The following is a 22,283-nucleotide window of genomic DNA, read 5'->3' as shown; positions in this document are numbered from 1 at the left end:
CAAGGTCCTGGACTTGGGGAGGAACAACCCCATGCACTGGTACAGGTTGGGGGCTGAACAACTGGAAAGTGGCTTTGTTGAGAAGGACCTGGGAGTGCTGGGGGGCAGCGAGGTGACCCTGAGCCAGCACCGTGTGCTTGGCGCCAAGAAGGTCAACGGTGTGCTGGGGTGCATGAAAAGGAGTGTGGCCAGCAGGGCGAGGGAGGTTATCCTCTCCCTCTACTCTACCCTAGTGAGACCACATCTGGAGTACTGTGTCCAGTTTGGGTCCATGTTCCCCGTCCCCGGCCTCAGTTTAAGGAGGACAGGGAACTGCTTGAGCAGGTCCAGCGGAGAGCTGCCAAGATGATCAGGGGACTGGAGCATCAACCTTATGAGGAAAGGCTGAGAGACCTGGGTCTGTTCAGCCTGGAGAAGAGAAGACTGAGGGGGGATCTCATCAATGCTTATAAATATCTGAAGGGTGGGTATCAAGAAGATGGGGCCGGAGTCTTCTCAGTGGTGCCCAACGACAGGCCAAGGGGCCACGGGCACAAGCTGGAACATGGGAAGTTCCGCTTAAATATGAGAAACAACTCCTTTGCTGTGCGGGTGCCAGAGCAGGGGCACAGGCTGCCCAGAGAAGCTGTGGAGTCCCTTCCCTGGAAATGTTCAAAACCCACCTGGATGCAGTCTTGTGCCCCCTGCTCTGGGTGTGCCTGCTCAAGCAGGGGGGTTGGACAAAGTAGTTTCCAGAGGTCCCTTCTAACCCCTGCCATTCTGTGATTCTGTGATATGACAACGAAAGCCTGCTTCTCCCCTTGCAACTGTGTGGCTACCTTGACCCATTATCTTCTGTATGCCACATAAGGCCAGCGGGACTGAGGGAATTAAATTATTTCTTGGTGATAATTCTCAAACTTTCCAAAGGAAGGTCCCTTTTAGGCTTCAGTTGCATAATCTGGTCCGTGGCAGTGATAAAACTCTGTGTGAGGAAGAACTGGCTATGATGCTGTGGTATATGTAGCGGCTTTATGCAGGTTTTTTTCATTCTTGAAAGGAAAACCCAAGGCTTTTATTGCAAGAAAGAAATAGGTCAAAACCAGTGACCAGCAAATTCTAGCAGGATTTTGAATAAATATGTGTGTTTCTTTTTCAGATGGTCAACCGTCAGTGCAAGTGTTTGATAAAACTCTCCAAGTAAAGCAGATGCACGTGTTAGAAGCTCTGGATCTTTTGATTGCCCGAACAGACAAAGGTGGGAGAGGTCCCTGTTCTTTGATTCTCATATGAGTGTGGCTGGTGCTGGGTATGTGTGTCTCATGAGGCGATTGTGTCCATCAGTGGCAAGTATATTAGATGCCACTAAGGGAGCACATACAGCAACTGCAGTTATTTTCTGAAAGGCTGGGTGGGGTGGGAAATCCCTAAATGCTCATTCATGCTTCCTTCAAGGCAAGCCTGACACTGGTCATATGGTCTTTCTTCAGCCACTGTTGGAACTCGACACGCTTTGGAAATCTCCCTGACTGCATTGTATGTTTATTCAGTTGCGTAAAAATGTGGGGGAAATTACACTGTCACTGTTTTACCAAATGTATTTTATTGGTATTTATTCTGTTAACTGTCACCACATCCTAGTCCTATAGAATGTATTTTCTTGAAGGTTTGGGTATAAAAGAACTTAAATGTTATTTGGTCTGACAATGTTTTTTTTTTAGCCTCATTTGGAAACATTAAAGATGCATAAAATGTGCACTTTTTCAGTGGTTTTAGCCAAACTTAGGGTAAAACATGGTTCCTTTTGTATCACTGGGAGTTGCCCAATTTGGGAGCACCTGATGAAACACACCCTGGGACCTTAGAGGACTGGCTCAAACTACCTCAGAGCCATTTGCAGGTCTCTCAAGACACCTGGAGGGTGGAAAAGGAGGTTGTATTTGAAGCTTAATTTGTGAAGCTTCTAGAAAAGGTGGTTATATTTAATTGTCAAAACATTGTACCGTTTTGTTAAACCTGAAGAGAGAGATGTAAGCAGGCATTTTGAGGTAGCAGAACAAGGTGTTGCTGGCATCAATTCATCATACTTCAAACATAGTCTGATATAGTCTTAGTGAAAGACTTTATCTAAAAGTCTTAGTAAAATCTAAGGACTTAGTAAAAAATTGCAGGGATTTTTAACTCTTGATATGGATGCTTTCTGAAGCATTTAGTGGAAAATTCTTTCATACGCACTACAATTCTGGCCTTCTATTTTGTTTTTGCATATCATATTGAAATTAAGATCTGGGATGGAGTAAAAATCATACTTGCCTTTCATTTCAGACTACACCTCAGCAGCAAAAACGAGAAAAATAATGCTCATACTAAAAAGCATGCTCATACTGGGCTTATAAACTGGGATCAAAGACTTTATAGGTTTTCATTATAAAATGTTACATGCTACAAGGTTAATTTTATTAGCTTAACTATCAGCAAGAGTTTATTCAGGTCTTCCAAGAGAAGGCGTTGAAGAAGGTGCCAATAGAGCAGGTATCAATGACAGCAGCACAAATTGCTTTGGTAGCAATGGCCTCTGTTCTAATGCAGACACAGTTAAATCTTACACTACAGTGGGGTTGTCTGGGACATCTGCTGGTTAAATTTGTCCTAGTAATGAGAGGCAAGGCACAGAAATGGATCTGTTTTGTCCTCCAAACAAATAATTTTTTTCCTCCAGCTTCATTTTCTGAAATGTCTAGACACAAGGGTGAGGGGTGGTGAGGAGTTGCTGCTTTGCTTGGAAGAATCAAGTCTGTAAGAGGTTAAAAAAACCTAGATACTCTTATAGGTAGCCACAGAAAAATCTAATGCTACAGTGGGGTTGTTTGGAACATCTGCAAAAGAACTAGTATTGTGAAAGAGGAGTGATGCATCCCAGAGGACACACCAGTCAAAGAGCCAGAGCTATTTTAAACAACAAGGAAAGGTGAAGATTTGTCTGCTGAAAGGCAGGCTTACTGTCAACCCGTGGGGTTCACATCTCGTGGCCTATGGGGATTTAAACCCCCATTCCTTTTTAAGAGCATATCAAACCTATTTCAGTGAAGGCAGTGGTCGTTGTTCTGCCTTCATAGTGAAATGCCTGCCTGGGAAAGAAGTTATCGTGTGTTATTCTTTGCTGCACACATGTAGCATCTTCACAACTATAAATATGTTTGATGGAAGCATAAAAGATCTTCTAAAGTTTGGCATAACCTCCAAAAATAACAGTGCTTAATTTAGGTGGTAATACTTGCACCCCCTATGTCTGCCTGTTCATAACAAATTCTTGATTTGAAGAATACAGATGGGCAGAGAATGGCCAGAAAAAGTTCTTGAGTTTTGTTTTGGGTACACAGTTCAGAGTCACATGTTGGAAGGGAACTCAGGGATCATCTAGTCCAACCTTTCTAGGAAGGGCACAGTCTAGACAAGATGGTCCAGCGCCCTGCCCAGCCGAATCTTAAGAGTCCAGTGTGGCAGCATCAACCACTTCCCTGGGGTGATTATTCCAATGGTAACTGTTCTTACTGTGAAAAATTTCCCTCTCATGTCCAATCCGAATCTCCCCAAGAGCAACTTGTGTCCATCCCCCCTTGTCCTCTCTGTGTGACTCCTTGCAAAAAGGGAGTCTCCATCTTCTTTGTAGCTACCCTTTAAGTGCTGGTACATGGTGATGAGATCCCGTCTGAGCCTCCTTTTCTGAAGGCTGAACAAACCCAGCTCTCCCAGCCTATCATACAGCAGGCTTCCCAGTCCTCTGATCATCTTGGTGGCCCTTCTCTGGACCCCTTCCAGCCTGTCCACATCTTTTCTGTACAGCGCGGACCAGAACTGCACACGGCACTCCAGGTGTGGCCTGACAAGCACTGAGTAGAGTGGGATAATGACTTCTGTATCTCTGCTGGTGATGCCCTTTTTGATGCAACCCAGCATCCTATTGGCCTTTTTGGCCGCAGCAGCCACTGTTCGCTCATGTTGAGCTTCCTGCCCACCAGGACCCCCAGGTCCCTTCCCACAGAGCTGCTCTCCAGCCAGTTGGTTTTGGAATTGTCTGCATCACCAAGAACGTCTGTAAAGTATCTAGCTGAAATAGTAGCTCAGGTATGAAGACTGAACACTACAGTTACCACTGGAGGAGCAACTACTTAATCAGAGGTAGAATCTGGGAGAAAATGGTAGTAAATGTAGAATAAACTTTTTTCAGTCTTGAACAGCTGCACTAGAAACCATCACCCATCTCAGTGCAAGTGATGGCAGTCATAAGAATTACAGCTGATTCTAGATCAGGAAAGATTGCCTTCTCCAGCTTGTGTCAATAGCTGCTTTAGCTTAAAATCAAAGTTGGTACAAATGGAAGAGTTTTTTAAGGTGTAGAGTATTATGTATGTAATGGTGTTTGAAAACACTCACAGGCAGGTCCAAGAATTGTGCAGTAGTTGTAGAACAGTGGGTGAACACGGAAGTCCTTGATCATATTTCTTGTTTCGTAGCACGAAAAGGTTCCATGAATTTGAGAGCCACTCTTGATTCCTTTCCTAAATAAAGGTGCCACAAACCTGTTGGGGACTTTAGATTGACAAAAACGACCAATTAGTTGCTAGGCAGCAAACACAGCCATTCAGTTCTGGGTGTGGGATTATAATTTGCACTTCCAAAGAGTTGGCAACAAGCCGTGAGAGTTTCTGAGCAGATATCACATAATGATAAGCAGTCATTGCAAAGGTTGATGACAGGGCTAGTACTCAGTTAACAGAAAACTCTCATAATACAATGATCACGAAGTGTTGTATTTCTAATACTGACTCTGCCTTATGCCTCTTGTGAAGTGAAATCAGAGCCTCCTATGTGTTTTTGTGTTGATTTCCCTAATCCTGTGGGATGCTATCAAAAGTCACTCTTGTTCACTGAGAAAATTTTGATTACAGATTGCTACAGAGGCCCATCCAGTTGCCTCTGCAGCTATCTAGCTTGTACTTTGGCATGTCACTATCAGATGATCGTCACTAGCCAGGCCCAAAATTATTGCATCTAGCATGGAAGATGTTAGCTGGTCAGGTGCCATGGGCAAGGATAGTTTCAGAAAAGTCAAGGAGATTCTTGGATAGAGTGAGAAACACCTTATAGGCAGCCTTACTCAGCAAAAAGAGAAAGGCTTTAGAAAAGAGCAGCCTAGTATTACCAGGACTTAAAGCATGGGCTAGTTGATTTGCTGTAAATCTACAGCGTAGTTTATCTTTTGGCAGCTTGTTTGGTGTTACAAACATAAGATGCGCGTTTTCTATGCCTTGATGTTTGTCTGACTAGTAAGATTTGTCCCCACCACAGAAAACGGTATTTATGATCTTTGCTTGTTTGAGGAATTTGCTGGATTCTGATGCCAGATTCTTCAGGTTGTTATGTTTGGAATAACTAACTGAACACCAAAGGCAGGAGTCATTCCAAAGAGAGGCTGAGTTGATGGGAGCAGTAACACTGTGCTTGGGCATTTGACTTACCTCATGTTTTATGGCCTTCTCTCCAAAAGTGTGTGAATGTTGTTTGCCATTCTTCTTCCACTAACTCATTCATGGAAACACAGATTCTTGTGTGCACACATTCTTGGAAAGAGAGGGATTGCATATTTTATTTTTTTTTTTTTGTCAGTGTTGACAGTAAGAATTTGTTCTCTGAGTGGGATTACTCAATGTTTAAAATTGCAGCAGACTTAAGGAAGCATTGCATCTTCTCTTCTCTTACGCTTGCTATGGGAGAATGAGGTCATGCAGGGGCCAGATGGCATGATTCATGTTGTTCTCTCAGAATTGAAGCCAGCACCATGATTCTGCTTTTGCCTTTATGGCGGGATCCACATCAACTCTATATTAAGAAAGCATGCTTAATTTTTCCAGCCATACCAGCTAATCTAGTAAGAGAGTCCACCTTTGTCAGAAGATCTTGCCTTGCTTGCATTTTAAGAAACTTGGTTTCTTAGATAAAAAACTACTCTTAAGTTGTATATTTCCTAACTGCAAGTTGCATCATTTATTTATGTGTTTTAAATTTAGGGGTTGTAGATTCCACTCATATCTACCTTTGTGGGAAACAGATTTAGCCATGGAAGTAGATACTGTATTATTTTTGCAGGTGGAATATGCCTTGAACCTAACTAGCCTACCTTTGAAGAAATGATAAGCAAAACCAGTGTGCATCCCAAAGGGTTTCAAACTCTTAAGGATGCAGTTATCAGCTGCTCAGCTGGATGGTTCCAGCTTTTAAAGTTAACCCTTTTACTCTTGCGCTGTAGTTTATATCTATTATATTTTCTCTATCTTGCAAAATTTTGTATATTTGTGAAATAGCATGCCTGTCACTGTTTTGGAGCTCTTACATGATTTTTTGCTGCAGCACCACTTGATGGGAAGCTCAAGCTACTGAACTGAAGAGGTTGGTTACTTGAATTGTAAAGCCTAGAGAGTTCATAAGCAGTCTTGTATGACATTTTGACTCATCCCCAGAGATGCAGTATGCTTTGTTTATCTTTAATTTGTTTGTTAGGTGCCGCTTCTCTTTGGAAGTATTAATTTCGAACTACCACCGTCTTTTTTAACTTCTTGTTTCTTGGGTCTCTTTATCTTTCAGGGAAGGACTCTCGTCTCCTTGTCTTCAGACTCAGTGCTGTCCAAAACGATATAGAAAGAAAGCAAATGATAAGGAGCAAATACGACTGCAGAGAAAATAAACTGGAGAGAACAAAAGGTGATTTTATTATCCTGTGTTAAAAACATCCACTGTGGTATGATGCCTGTAGTTGCCAGGGGCTTATTAGCTCACTTGAGGAAGCTGTAGGTGTTCACCTTTAGTTTTTTCTCTGGACAGTCAATTCAAACTTTAAGCTTATATGTGAAAATAAGTCTGGTATAGTCCAGCATGACAATTTAGAACTTTGTAAAAATACAATGTTACTTGGCAATCGCTGCTGATGAAAAGCTCAAGAGGAAAATAGATATGTTGCTTTCAGGATTGAGGGGTACGGGAAGAATTATGCAGGGATGTGAGACTGAAATAAAGGGCATTTAAAGGTGAAGGAACACTAGCAAATCTCCATGAAATAGTAGTGCTTAGATTAGTTTGGGTGTTGCCGATTATTTTAGTAGGCATAAACATCTTCTGGTCTTCAGAAGCAGGCTGCTTTGGAAAGCTGGAACCTGCAGAATAGTGAAAATCCCTGTATTTAGTCCTTACTTGCAAAAGGAGTAAGGGGAAAAATAGAATTCAAGAGAGTTGTAGCCTTTTGTCTTTTTCTAGAAGTTAAGGTTATCCTATTGGGAGGTTTGTAATTCTGTGTTGCTGAGCCCTGTAATACTAATCATCGTACAAATACAGAACAAAAAAAGCAAACCCTACCCGAAACACTTAAAATCTAGAGTATTATTTCCTCAGGCTGCCATTTGTATGCCATTAATACTCACCATGGCAGTGAACTGAGGATTGTTGTGGCTATTCGGAACAAACTACTTCTCGTCACAAAGAAGTATAATCCACGCGACAGTTTAACCAGCAGCTCTCTGCTGTCGTCATCTGAATCTCCAGTAGAGGAGTTCCAGTACATCCGGGTGCGTGTAATCTAATCACTAATTACCTTAACAGACTGGGTAGCACTCATCTGGTGGTGGTGGTAAGACAAAGAGCATGCATTTTCTTCTTCCTGAACCTCCAGACAAATAAAAGTGAGAAGCTGTTTGATGGAGTTCCATCGTGTATATGCCAAAGAAATCTTTCAGATTTTTTTAGTTAAGTTTCTCCTTGTTTTTATCATGTTTCTGTGCTTAGAGCACATCCCTTTAAATTCATGGAGTACCTGCAGCACCCTCGGTAGAACCTTGAAAAAGAGAATAATTCTATTATTTATATTATAGGAAATATGCCTTTCTGACCCTCCAGTGGTTATGACGCTGGTGGATGGACCTACTGGAGACAGTGACAATATGATCTGTGTAGCATATCGGCATCAGTTTGATTTAGTTAATGAGAGTACTGGGGAGTCCTATAGATTGCATCATGTTGACACAAACAAGGTAAGTTTTCAGCATTGAAACTAGATTTTTGCAGAACCACACTGAACATAATTCCTTGCAGACTCAGTGCACCCTGTGCTGACCTCATAGGAGTGTAATTTATGGAGATCCTCATGTCTCTTACTTTTCAATTCTATAACCTCTGCTTTAGGACACTGAGATATTTGTTCCTTTTGGGAGACTTGGTAATAATCACTCCTAAAAGAGGTAGTTGTAAGGCATGACACACTGGGGAAGAGCCTGTGTTTCAGGCTCTGGAATATTGCTGTCAGTGTAAGTTCATTTTTCTCTTTTCTTCATCAATAGTTTACATTTTGCTTTTTCTTTGTAGTCTCAGCGTTTTATTGTTTAAGAAATGACAGCAAAATAACCTCAGTTGTTGGCAACCAGTATCTCATTCAGATTTGCTTGTTTGTATGTACTAAGGCTAAAATATTTACATGTAGCTTTTAGTTCTATTCAAGAAACTGCTGCCCAGTCAACTCATAAATTAGTTGAATCTTTCTAACTAGGACATAGGGTTGGGATTTAAGCAAATTGTCCTGATTTTCAGAAAAGACCTCCAGTATTTCCTGCTGCTGGGAAGGTACAGATCTTCAGCATCTCTGAAAATCAAATAATTTCAGTTGTTTCTAAATATGAATGTGGACATAAAGCTTTAACAGCGCAAAATCTTCCTTTTTTTTTTTTTTTTGGTCTAATCTTTTTGTTGTTGTTAACTGGCTGTTTTGCTCATAATGAAATAAGGGACTACTCTTTTCATTTGTTTGTTCTTGTTGATAGGTATTTGTATCTCTATTTTTATTCGGATCTGGTGATGAAGAGGTTTGGTACTCCTAGCATGGGTGGTACAGCACTGGAAATCTGTCTTAATCTGGATGAGGAGGAACTACAAGTAAAGAACGGGAATGGAGAAGTACACCCCCTGCTCCTCTTCTCCCCAGGAATACTTACATTCTTTGAGAACACAAAAAGCAGACAATTAATATTAGCTGAGCCAGTGATTTTTGTGAAGCGGGCAGAGCAGAAATGGCTTTCAGTCACTACAAGGGATGGGTCAAAATGAGTTTGGTATAGATATATAAACTTCCAGGTCTGTTTAACAGTTCTTGACCTCTACAGTAATCTTAAATCAAGAGGTGACCATCTAGCTGATTGTACAAAGGAAGGTCAAAGAACTGCTGTTCATGGAATCGGTCTCCAATCCCTCTCCCTGCCCAAGCAGTAAATGTTGTGGTCTGGGAAGCATTTGTCTAATGTTATCTTATGTATTTCGCTAAAAAGGTCTCATTTCCTGAACAGATACCATACCTTTTATGGTTGTTTTCAGTTTTTCATCTAACTGTAAAAGGCAAATACAGAGTTGAAATATGAGAATCTGTGTAGCCTATGCTATGTAAAATTACTGTGGTTTATCCAGCATTGGTTCTGAGTTTCTAAATTCAGCATGTTCAGTAATTCTTAAGTACACCCCTATTATTGTGTTAGTGGTTTTGAACCAGTAATTGGTGCATCTGATCTTTCTGCTAGTCTTGATGTGCGATGGAGTCTTTGGATTTCACTTTTTTAAAAGAACAGTTATTTTTAGCATATCATGTTGATTTGCAGCTGTCCTGAAATCACCCCATTCCCCACAATTTGTAAGTTTTTATTGCTTCTTACTGCGGGTGTGGTATTGAACTGAATACAAAAGATTGCCATCCTGAGAGCATGCTGAAAATTAGTCATAAAAGAAGCTGCATTTGAAAAATTACTACTTTTGTTTTTTTTTTTTTATCTGTAGTTGTGCACTCCCCCAACTGATTGTATTGCTTCTGTGTCAAAACCTGGTTGTAATAACCTCAGTATCCTCTGCCTGTTCATTATTCTTTCTCATTTTCATTGCAGGTTAATTTTGTTGCAGCTATTGATGTATATGAAGATGGTGAAGCTGGTTTACTGTTGTGTTATAACTGTAAGTATTTAGGGAAGACCAAAAATGATAATACTTCAACCTGCATATGTAATTCTTTTTCACTGGAGTCTAAATAAATTTCAGTGTTTCATGGAAACATGTATTTCAATATACGTACTTTTGAATTTAAATGTGTATTAGAGAGACTAGAAATTTAAATATTGTTTTATTGCTGGGTGTGTTGAATTTAGACGTACTAGCTGTTAGGTTTTAACTTCAGATATATAGATGTGTATCTCTATATTTATAGGTGTTACCACCTTATTCACAAAAGTCCTATTTCTTCAGATCTAGCTCATTCTTTAGGTAGCTGCACACTTCTTAAAAAAAAACTTACTGTTGAGAGGTCACAACTTGAAAACTTAACTGTTTTCAAGACATGTACAATTTAGCATTCCACCCCTTTTTCCATTCTGTCTTTGTGCTTTTTCTTATGCCTACTTCTTGGCACTGTTGCATTATTTCATTGTAATTTTCTCAATCTCCTTTTATAAAATGGCCTTGGATATAACACACATGTGCTCTTCTCTGCAGTACACAACTACTTTTTTCTTCCAATCCTCATGAAAATAGAAGCTCTTAGCATGAAGCAGCCTGTATGAGGCAGTGCTGAAGGTCAAGGCATGGCTTTCTCTGTTGCAGAAGGCGTGTCCTGTTTGCCTTTTCAAAGTGAACATTGATGGAGACAGGATAAATACACCTATGTTCCAGCACCGGCTATCAGATTGGTACCACTAAGCAAGTTTTAAGTATCTCTAAACTATCTCTTTCTAGGCTTTGTGAGACCTTACTGGTTCTGGTAGCTTGCCAGATCCTACCTGGTTCTGGTTCATTTAGCACTGCGTCACAACTAAAAAGCCATCTGGCAGAGCATAGTAAATTCCCACCTATATTTCTACATAGAGTCAGTTCCCCTCTAGTAGACCTGTCACTGGGCCAAAGCTAACAAACTTAGCTGATCTTAAAGTTACAATAAAGGTGCTGCACAGGCGTGCAGAAACTTGAATTGCTATTTCTAGTACAGTGTCACAGGGGAAACCTACATTTGTTCTTTAGAGAGTGTTATAATTCTGAAAGTATCATCATAGAACAAATATGAAAACACAGGATTTGGCAGTGTCCTAAGTTTGTATTTAGAAAAAGACCTGTAATACATTTCTGGAAATAAACTTGGATTCAGTCTAAAGACATCAATTACAGGAAGAAAAAACCAACAGAATTTTGCCTGAAAAATAGAAAAGAGCTGGAAGCAGCATGTATTTGAGAGTGTCATAGATGTTTACCTGGAGCCCCTGGTACACTCATATGAGCTTGTCAAGAAAAGATGATGATTGCAATTGAATCTCCTCTTTAAGCTTTCTTATAATTTGCGGATGTGACTTCTCAAGTTCTGAGCTTTAATAGATGTTTGATCAGCACTAGTGCATGTGTTTAAAGAAAAATCTGTTGGTAGTGAAAGGTTAAGTTCCCCATTGTCCAGATCTATGAAATGAAAAATTCAGAATTGCATTGCCAGTAAGAAGCTGTGTAAGCCAGCATTTATGTCTGACTCTTTAGAAAGACTGATAATTTCAGAATCAGTAGACTAGAGCAGCTAAGAAGTAGGTTCACAAGTTACGTGATTAATGAAATCTTGGTGTCTGTAATATCCCATGTGTGTAACAGTCTTCAAAGAACATAAACTATGCTAAAGTATGGCTGCTTGAAGGGCAAAGGTACAGTTCTGCTGACACTGCTTTCTGAATTTTTCTTGCCTATTCCTCTAACCATAGACAAGGTAAGGAACTGGTAACTGTTTCAACAGAGTAATACTTACTTTCTGAAATACGACAACTTATTAAAATGTAGGCCTTTTTATTTTGATCTTTCAGATGCTGTGTTCACAGAGAAGCACATTTCCCTTATCTGTTTAGATATAGAGAGGCTTCTACATATATGTTTGATTATGTATATTATGCCTACACTTCTGCAAAATCTGGCGATAAAGTTGGTGTTTGTCACTTGTAAGGTGATGGATGCTTTTTCTTTTCTTTTTTTTTTTTTGATACAGATGTTTGCCAATACAGAAAGGTATATCCTTTCAATGGAGGTTCTCCACTGATCCAGCCATCAGCGTATGACTTCCACTTCAGCTGGAATCAAGTTCCTTATGCTGTTGGTAAGAAAATATCTCTTTTTACTAGATGGCTGGTTTTTTCCTTACTATTTAGGCTTCTGCTTGGCTGTTAGTGGAATTACAGTATGTGTACTAGGAGTAAGCATGTTTACATTCATGTTGACACTTCAGCTAAGTTTCTTCATAACGTAATTTTAAAAAGTGGAGCCTTGGTGCCAAGTTCTTTCTCTGCTGAGCTTTTTTTTCCTCTTTTTCTGTTTTTCATTTTTCATTCAGTCTACATTCTGCCAGGTATGGAGAGTGAAGTTTTCTTGAGGCTTGATGTAGCTTAATGTCCATTAGTATGTTAGACAAGCCTTTTCATAGGAAAGGGAGATGTCAGAGGAGGTCAGATACTCAAGAACAGTTTTCATGGAGCATCCAAGAAACACTTACATTAACTGTTTTTCCTTGCCAAATAATTTTTGTTTCATTGCAGTCTGTGCTTTCCCTTATATCCTTGCCTTCACTACTGATTCCATTGAGATCCGATTAGTGGTGAACGGGAACTTAGTCCACACAGCAGTTGTGCCTGAGCTTCAACTTGTAGCATCAAGGGTAAGACACAGGAAAATCACATTTGACTATTTCTGTGATAGGTTGGGATCTAATTCACATAAAAAGTTGCTGTGCAGCCAAAAGCGAAACAAACCAAAACTGAAACATGTGCTACTTGATCTGTGGTTACTGTTCATCTGCGTGCTCCTAGTTTATATGAAGTGCAAACAGAATCAGAATTGATCTCACTGTACTTTGTCACTCACAGTAATGCAGATCTGAGATATTTGACTGTTTATGGGGCAAATGCTATCTTCAATATCACAGATGTTCCCTCCACTTACAGTGGGATAACTTTTCCATGACCAACCCTAGTTGACTTAGCAGCAATACAGCAATAGTGGCAACAGAACATAGGGGACAAATGTTTGAGGATGGTTAAGAAAGTCTCACTCTACTAATGATGAGTTGTTTGTCATTTCAGTCAGATATTTATTTTAAAGCTACTGCTGCAGTAAGTGGATCATCTGACAGCAGCTCTAAGGAAATGAGTTCAAGGAGTTCTCCTCAAACACCGACAGCTTATGAAATGCCAGAATGTCCTCTTTCTTCTCTAGAAGGTAACATGGTTTCCAGGCAGCTCGAATAATGATCTCTAATCATCCCAACAGCTGTCGCATCTCAGTGCAGCTGATCTTCAGTAAGATGAAATTGATCAGGTAAAAGACATTGAGTTCCTAGCTAAGAGTCTGGAAGATAGAGATTTTCTATTTATTCACAGATCTGAAGCACTTGGCTGAGCTTTTACTCCATAGTGTCTCCTCTGAATGCATGGTAGCACTGTCTTGAAGAAAGCATTTCTGCAGGAGGGAAGGAATTAAGCTTCAGTAGCTTAACGAATCTTTGGCGATATGGCCAAGACTAATAATGCAAAAAGAAGTATAAAATGGTTGGAAAACTTTGAGATTTCACATACACTGTTCGTTTAATTTTAAAAAAGCTAAACTACCACTGGAGGGTTAAAGCTGCTTTTGTGAACCGAAAGTAAGAAGTTTTAGCCTCGAAAGAGCTTGCCCAGTCAGCGTAGTGTAACGTGATCTGTGAACAATCAGTCTATAGGGGAACAATAATGGAGAAACAAGGGAACATCAACTAGATAATGCAAGATGTATGTTTATCTTCCTCACTCAAATCTGCTGCTGCACTGCTGGCAGAAGGGGAAAGGAGAAAGGAATCACAATTTCAGTTTTTAAAAGGCAGTGCTATTCGATGGTAAATTGTTGGGTTTTTTTCCTCTAGGAATTAGGAGAACGCATAGTATTTTATGTCACCTAAGAAAAGGAGCCATAATTTAAACCACTTGGGATCCAGGCTCCAATAGACATGCAACATACTAAAATACACAGGGAATATTGGACAGAGTGCACAATCATGGTGTAATAATCAGAATACCAGCCTCAGGGCATGTAAATTTACTTCCCAGTTTTACTGCTGGGTTCATCATATCTCCAAGAGTCAGTCAGTCTTTTTCTCTCTTAGAGAGAGAGGAATACAGAAGGAAAAAGGATGTTATGCTTGTACAATAGAATCAGTTCTTAATACTTCCAAATGAAAAGTTTTACAGAAAAGTTATACTCATTATGTTGGGTGCATTTTAACGCAGAGCATCTTTCAATATAAATAGGTTAGGAGGAGGAAGAAATAAACCACATTCTGTGTTTCAGGTGACGTTCCATGCAAAAACCTGTACAAAATTCCTCTCAGTAATCTGGTTGGGCGAAGCATTGAACGACCTCTGAAGTCACCTTTGGCTCCCAAGGTCATCACTTCCACAATATCCAGTGGCATTGCCTCTCTTCCAGTTACTCACTCACTGTCCTTATCTCGTATGGAAATTAAAGAAATTGCAAGCAGAACACGAAAAGAATTGCTGGGTAAACTATCCTCATTCTTCAGTGTACATATCAATTGCCAAGCATATAACTTCTAATCTTTGGACCATCACAGTCAGATTTGTAACATCAACCAGTATTCATAAATATGTAGGATAAACGAACAAATGAAACTGTGAAAAAACATTATTTGCAAATAGTCTAGCCAGCGCCTGATCACATTTAAAGTGACCGTATTCTAAGCCAGGCAGAAACTATTTAGGTAATAACGGAAACCAGTGACAGATACCTTAATGTTTTCATAAATGCTTTATTTTCTGTTGAGAGTATTAAGTCTTTTATTCCTTTATTGAGGCCTCTTGGATGAGCCTATACCCAAGACAGAAAGTGCACAGAAGAAAAAAAAGGTTCCTCGAAGACAATCAGACCCCAAGCAAGGAGCAGTAAGATCAACTAGTAGCGACAGGTAAATATACTGGCTTTAGAAGGAAACTAAGTTAGACTGTAAATGTTTTTAGAATTTGTTGTTTTTCAACCTGGTCATGCTTATCTCAGTTGGCCTGGGGCTGAGACCTTTGTATACCAATGTGCATTTCATGCACAAAACCATGTGTTTTTTAGAGTATCTGAATATTGTAAGTACTGAAATGATTATACTTTTTGCTAAAGACATGTTAAGGTGCAAAACAAGACTAAATAGTTTTTTGTGGGGACCTGCCATTGTTGAGCCTGTCATTAGGATTTGGACTACTAGAGCTGCACTGTGCAGGCTCGCTTGCTGTTTTCTTCATATGCTTTTGTGTTGCTATTTTCAGAATAAATTTCGTGAAGAAACACCATAGCATTTGTCTGTTTGGCTCTGCTTACCTGATGCCACTGCCAATTTCTCTTGTTTTTACTGTTTTCATAACCCGTGTTTGTATAGAGTAGAGGCAGAATTCAGCCAAGATACAGTAGACTGAGATGGACAAAAAAATCTGCTGCGATGCAAAACTGTGTTTCATTTATTTCACTCTTTGGAAATTATTTGGGTGTGGGCTTCATTAACATTGCCTTTTGATGATTTTCAGTAGAGTAAAATGGAGAGAAACTCAGTTTTAATGTTCTGTCTCTGTCTTCAGGATAACTTGATTTAATCTAGAAATAGCCATTGATCCTACTTGCCCTGATCTGTGTATTTTTTAGTAACTTTTGTCTCCCTCTTTGCAGGATAATATCAAGTTCTTTTGAAAGCTATTCTGAAGGACGTCATCTTTCCACTAGTTCAGATCCCGATACTTTAGCAAACAGGGAGGAGAGCTTACCATCTAGCTATCCATTTCAGCTGATTTCTTTATATGATGAAGACATCATTGATTTGAAGTGAAGATGGTCCTAAAACCTTTCTTCCTTACTTCACGTTTTCTTACAACTCTGTGAGCTCTATGGGAGTGTCAGAAACACTGCTTCTAGTGGTAAAATGTGGCTGGAAGTATTCGGTGATTAATCTTTATAGAACCCATGTCGTTCTGGCTAGCTCAGCCTGATTTGGTGATGCTTGTATCTTTGACGTAGGTATGTTTTCTTTTCTCAGTTAATGAACCATTACTTTTTGTGGCATTCTAACTGTAGTGAATCAATGAGAGCTTTAGGCTGAAACTGAAGTAAATAAAGTGTTATTTGTTCGGAGTTGCTTATAATTTGAGATACCGGAATGACATCCAGCTAAGTTAATCACTATTACTACTATAATGAGTTGTTTTACAACAGTGTATGTCATGTGGGAAGAGTAACCGTATAACATAAGACTCCTATGGTTTTTCAGTCTTTAAAAAACCAAACAAAACAACAATAACAACAATAAGGCTTGCAGGCAAGGTCTTTCCAAACAGTGCAGTCTGTCCTTGAAATGATGCAGCTGTGGTGTGCTCACTGAAGAATCAAGGATGTTCTATAAAGATCAGGTAAGATATGAAGATGCTGCTTTCTTTGCTCCAGCCTGTCCGTGCACATTTTTTAAAGAAACTTGAAAACTGTTTTGGCATTAAGAATCCTTGAGCAGAGAGACTTTTTATAGAAAACACAAACTTTCAAAATATTCCGTAAGAATTGGAAGTTAAAAACAACAACAAAAAAAACCACCACTAAAACCCAAAACCAACTGTATTTCTCCATCTACTGGAAAACTGTTATTGTAGTGCACCTACAGGTTTTCCCATTACAGACAGAAGAACCAACCCCTGATTTTCTTTCTGACTACCCAAAGATTCTTACGTAGGCATCAGCATTAGCTGTTGTCTGCTCTTGCTCCAAGAGTCTAAGTCATTATTCCAGATAATCGTATTTTTCTAACTGGATCCAGACTGAAATTTCACTGCTAAGAAGCTAGTTTTCTATGATGAAATAGTCATCGCAGATCTTTTGTTATGTTAAAAGGCAGGGTTTCATTTTTGAAGCTTGATTATTTTTTAACCCTTTCCTCTATGCCAAAAATAAATTTTAAAAAGTATTTTGAAAGGGTTTTGTTTTGTTTGGTTTTTTTGTTTGTTTTTTTTTAATGAACGTGTGATGCTTCCAGGCTTTTATATATGAAGATTTTTGCTTTATCAGCAAGTATTTCTTGTTCTATATGTAGAAATACTTCTGTATCCTTGATTTTTATTTTGTAATGCCATTCATGTGTCATTATTTCACTTTCTGTCCAAGCATGACCATCTGGAGATATGTGCCTTTTTTCTTTGGTCTGTCTGAATGTAAAGCTGTTTTTGCAAAGTATTTTTTGCCCAGTTTATCGTATAGAATGGCTTCATTGCTCCACCTAAGAAAATATGCAAGGCCTTATCTAAAAAGGGTCATTTCTTACTCTCAACTGGAGTGGCTGATCAAGGAAAGAAGCAGTATTTTCAACAGTAATTAATCTAGGAGCAGACACAGTATTAACCAGTGGCTACTATTATTTTAGTGGTTTTGCACCCATAGATGTGTGGGGTGAACCTTAGTAAGCATCTAAAAGGAAGTGCCAGCTCTAAGTCTTTGTAGTTCTTTTTGAGAATGTTATTTCCAGAGATTGTGTTAATTTACCCTATCCTATTTATCTGGGCAGCTAAGGTTTGAAAAAAATCAGTCTGAAAGTATCATGTGGTGCTTATCCTCCTGGAAGCTGTAGACACTTCTGTGGACTGAATCCACTTTAGGGAGTACTGCTTGCACTTAGATATTTTTAGGAAGCAAAAGCACCACCTTTTTCCATAAATGGATTCTCAATGTAGTATTTTAACTGGAAACTTTGCTTTGCACTGTTAGGATATCAGGTTTAAATATATTGTGGATGTTCACTTGTGCTATTCTAACATGATTTAATATGACTGAACCATAGCTCAAGAGCAGTTGAAGCAATGTATGGAGATTTAAAAACTTGTCTTGAAGAACCTGAACAAGCACATCTTTAGGTATCCTGAAAGAGAAGCCTTGGAGATGGGGCACTAGGGAGATCAAGAAGAATGAGGAAAGCTTGAGAGAAAGTTTGACCACTGGCTATGATGGTAGTCAGGATACATATAGATGTGGCATTTGTGGCATAACCAAGACATGACTATAGAAAGAGGGGCCATAAAGCAAGAGTTACTTCTTTAACCAGCACCACAGAAGTGGCTATGAAGTATTGCCGTAAAGTAAGAGAGTGTGTGAGTGCATGTGAGAACCTTTGAAGGTCTGCCTGTAATCGCAGCATTGATGACATCTAGCAAATACTAACAAAGAGCAAAAGGACTGTAAGGAGTCCAGATTAAAGTTGATTGCTTAAGCTAGACAAAAACAGATCAGTAGCTTCATGGTACTTATCTGGAACAAGATGTTGGTATAGTTTGATGAGGGAAGGCAAGCAACTGCTTCCCACCACCACCTCCCACCTGAATTTTATGCTATAGCTTGACTTAATGGGTCAGGTACACAGGTCGCAATGGGAGCTACCAGACCCATATAGGATAGAATCTGAACCCTTGAAAAAGATTACCTGTCTGCATTCCTAATGTATGCAGTAAGTGCCTTAACAAAGCTGCCACGTCTTTAGTTTTTGCTTCTGTAATCAATCAGCATGTCTTGCAGGGATGTAGGGATGATATTAGACCTAGCAAAAGAAGTTGGGAGGGATCAGGCAACATTAATTTGGTTTATATGACACCTAGAGTAGTAGCTGAGGCTTTAGGGTCATGTATATGTAGTTTACTACCTACTTACTGTATGAGAGCAGCCCGGAGTATAGGTAGAAAGCAGAGAACATGGTAATAATGTTCTGATTCTGTTTGACACAAGCCACAAGAACCAAATTATATGAAGGTCTTTATCACATTTATTGTATCAAAAGAATGTATCGGACAATAATGTGAAATTGCTGGCACAACTGGACAAACACCCACTGTACAAGGACATAGCTTCTGTGGACTCTTATCAGTCTCATCAGACCACCATGAGTTACATGCCTCTTAGTGTGATGAATTGACATCCTGTGAACTAGCTTCTAGCCATTGTTTCTCTCAACATATTATCTTAGATCCATACCATTCAGACTGCTAATTAAAATCAAAACAAAAGCCAACTGGTTGTATTGATACATAAGCTCTTGTGCATCATTTATAAAGGGCAAGGTTTTTATACATCTATGCACCTCTCCTACTTCAGACCAGTGTCAGATGATAAGACTTGTTGGAAGGCTATTGGGATAGACACAGCTATATTGTCGTTTAGTCCAGCCTTCAAGACATACTGTTTCCCTTCTGCTTTTCCGGCATGTACATGCATCTACTCATTAAAACTTAGAAAGTAGTCTTGGCCACAAATTGTAGCCGTTTCCACCCTAAGCACAACCCTCCCTACTTTCACATGTTACGTTAAAGCTGCCTTTAGTCTGCAGTCTTGGTGTTGGCTGACCGTCTCGTGGATGAGAGAAAAGATAATCTTTGAGTCTGTGGCTGTGTAAGATGGGTGGTGTTCTAATAGAGAGGAATACTGAAAAGTCTTGCTGCAGATGGACGGTAGAAATTCTGTGAAGGAAGAATTGTTACCAAGTTGAACACTGCCAGCCAAACTAAGCTCAACTGAAGGCCCATTCTGGACTCGTAGATCTTTCTGCAAGAAGTGTTTTCTATCCCAACATGCTGGATTTGTTGGAGGAGGTGGGGCTCTTAACCCCTGCTGGCTAATGGTAGTGTTGTCACTTCAGCACTGTGCCTCCAAGTCTGACTAAATTACAGGAATGTTGTTTACTTTGGTGCAAGCACTAGACTGTACAGGCAGTTAACTTAGAAAGTACTCCTGCATCCTCACCAGCATAGGGAATGACTCATGGAATCACAGAACAGATGAGGTTGGAAGGGAGGACGGACAGATGGACACAGGCATGCACATACAAATGCAGCTCTGTGGCTGAGGCTTTGATGAGTCCTTCCCACAGTCTATACAGGTTGCACTTTAGGAACTGATGCAGGCTAACAACCACGGTTTTTTTGTCCTGCTTATCTTCACGTGGCAATGCAGTACACATAGATTTTATAAATGTTTGAAAGTAACAAAACACTATCTTCCTCCTAAGGAGAAAGACCCACGTGCAATTTGAGAGGGCTAGGTGCTATTCATGGTAGCGAGAGATCTGGACTCTACGTTGAATGGATGTGTGGATAGCTTCAGTTTCCTGGTTTGCAAGGACAGTAGGGCTGTTCTGATTACAGTCCTTTCCTGTTTTGGGGCTGTTTTTCTTGTTTTGGTTTCTTTGTTTGTTTTGCTTGGTTTGGTTTCTTAGGGTTTGGTGGGGAGGGGTGGTTTTCTTTGGTGTTCGGGGTTTTTTTTTGGTTTTGTGATGCGCAACATACAGGATGCATGTGGTACCCAGAATGAATAGCAAGTTTGCTGTCTGCCTTCATGTGACTATTTCTATACATGTGCAAGGATTTGTACTAGAGTGGTAGATTAAAATGTGTTAGGGATTCTGTTTGTTTGTTTGTTTTTTAGTACTAGGCCAGTCAACTGACTAATACTTATAGAGTTCTTAATAGGGCAGGGGACAGGTAGCACCCACACAGGAAGAGCAGCACTATTACATAACCAGTTATACAGGGTCAAGGTTGCTGCTCCTGACATTTACTTCCTGCTGTTCTACATATATTTGATCAAGCCATGGATTCAAGCTCATGCATTTTTTCCTAAAGGTGTGGATCTGTAACTTGTGCTTGCAGATGCAGCAGCTTTCCGAGAGCTGTTGGCTGGCTGCATTTGAGATATATCATCCTTTGGGTTTGGATTTGGGTTTTCAAATATCTATATAAAATATATATTAAAAAATATATCACACATACACACAAATATATGTGTATACATTTGCAATTTCTACCATAAGTTTTAAGGGATTAAAAGTGCTAAATATATAGAGGAATTAAAAGTAATGTGCTCTTAAAAGGGGGGGGGGGGGAGTCCCATTTGCAAGTGATAAGAATCATTTTTATTGCCTTCTGTGTATGAAAATGAGTACCATACTATTGCTATTAAAAATTTGAGGCCATGGTTCATACGTGCAGTGCTTGCTAATTCTGTTAAAGCAGTATTTTCTCAGATAGGCTTTGTGTGAATTTGTGGAAGACTAAATTATACCCTCAGAACCTAATATTAACAATATGGAAAAGCTCATGTGACAGTATGCAGCAAACATTTGTACTTGCATGCAGGTTAGAAAGTATTTTTACTCTTACTAGTTGAGCACAGCAACTTCACCAGCCTGTATACTGTCTATCTGCGTTGCTTTGTTGCTGACCTGCAACTGACTCCTGTTTACTACTAGAAATCATGATGTTAGCACATGATTTGAAGAGAAAACTTAAGAGATTTTCTGTTGATTTCTTTATAGCTCTATTAGGTATTTATCTCAGTAAACAGAAAACGTTATGTCTCTAAAGGTTTATGCAAAAAGTGTTATCAACCTGGAATGTCATTTTAATCAAGTCTTTGAATGTTAGCAGACTGCTTTGTAATTTAATACTTGTATATTGTTAAGACTGTTGCTACATTTGTGATCAAAAAAACTACCTACCACTTGTCTTAACTGCCAATGTATTACCATTGTTCTTAATGTCACATTAGAGTGTGTGTGGCTTGTGTTTTAGATGTGACATCTGAATAGAAACAGCCCTGTCCCAGCTGGAACCTTTTTAAGTGCCATTTATCACCTTTGTGAAAGAGTAACAGATGATTTATTCCTTCATCTGTAATAAATCATAAATGTGACCTCACTTCTTTCTTTCACACATGCGAAACTAATGGCTTCCAAATTTGGTTATCAGACAAGAAATTTAAAACATTGGAGGTAGTATGCTACTGCAGACTGCTCTGGATTACTGTTTCCATTTGAGTTCTCTAGAAATTTTGTTGCAAATATGTCATTAAGTGCTGTATAATACCTGTGAGACTAGTGTCTGTGGCTTAAGCATTACCCATCTTTGCCAAGAACTGTAATCCAGCATTGGTTTGTGTTTCCAGCCATCTTTTAGACTGGGAGACTTGTTCCAGTTGGAGATCTTCACCCCTTAAATTAACATTCCTGGCTATGTTTTATAAAGGTGGGAAAACTAAGACTACATTCTCACTGTCTCCAAGACCTTGCAATTCCTTTTGAAGAAGCAATGATCTTTTCTGAATTCTAAAATACATCCTCCTAAGAGCCATCCCCTTCTTGTGATTTCAATGCATTCCTAGCTAACTTGAGA

General features: G+C 39.5%; 1 protein-coding gene across 10 annotated transcripts in view; it reads left to right on the top strand.

The window, feature by feature from the left end:
- GARNL3 (GTPase activating Rap/RanGAP domain like 3) overlaps nucleotides 1-20,631 on the top strand; it is a 60,477-nt gene extending 39,846 nt beyond the window's left edge. For 9 of the 10 annotated variants that reach the window (XM_075111959.1, XM_075111955.1, XM_075111954.1 and 6 more), the window contains 11 exons: nucleotides 1,139-1,237; nucleotides 6,622-6,738; nucleotides 7,423-7,595; nucleotides 7,899-8,057; nucleotides 9,945-10,011; nucleotides 12,062-12,169; nucleotides 12,606-12,724; nucleotides 13,149-13,284; nucleotides 14,389-14,598; nucleotides 14,911-15,022; nucleotides 15,766-20,631. In XM_075111959.1, the coding sequence (XP_074968060.1) occupies nucleotides 1,139-1,237; nucleotides 6,622-6,738; nucleotides 7,423-7,595; nucleotides 7,899-8,057; nucleotides 9,945-10,011; nucleotides 12,062-12,169; nucleotides 12,606-12,724; nucleotides 13,149-13,284; nucleotides 14,389-14,598; nucleotides 14,911-15,022; nucleotides 15,766-15,922 (1,457 nt within the window). In that variant the 3' untranslated portion in view covers nucleotides 15,923-20,631. The remainder of the gene's footprint in view (nucleotides 1-1,138; nucleotides 1,238-6,621; nucleotides 6,739-7,422; nucleotides 7,596-7,898; nucleotides 8,058-9,944; nucleotides 10,012-12,061; nucleotides 12,170-12,605; nucleotides 12,725-13,148; nucleotides 13,285-14,388; nucleotides 14,599-14,910; nucleotides 15,023-15,765) is intronic. The other variant, XM_075111960.1, reaches the window with a different exon arrangement.
- Nucleotides 20,632-22,283: the final 1,652 nt, after the last annotated feature.

Source organism: Phalacrocorax aristotelis, chromosome 17, assembly GCF_949628215.1.
Source record: "Phalacrocorax aristotelis chromosome 17, bGulAri2.1, whole genome shotgun sequence".
NCBI lineage: Eukaryota > Metazoa > Chordata > Aves > Suliformes > Phalacrocoracidae > Phalacrocorax > Phalacrocorax aristotelis.
Note: the sequence above shows the minus strand (reverse complement) of the source record. Positions and strands in the feature narration are given on the sequence as shown.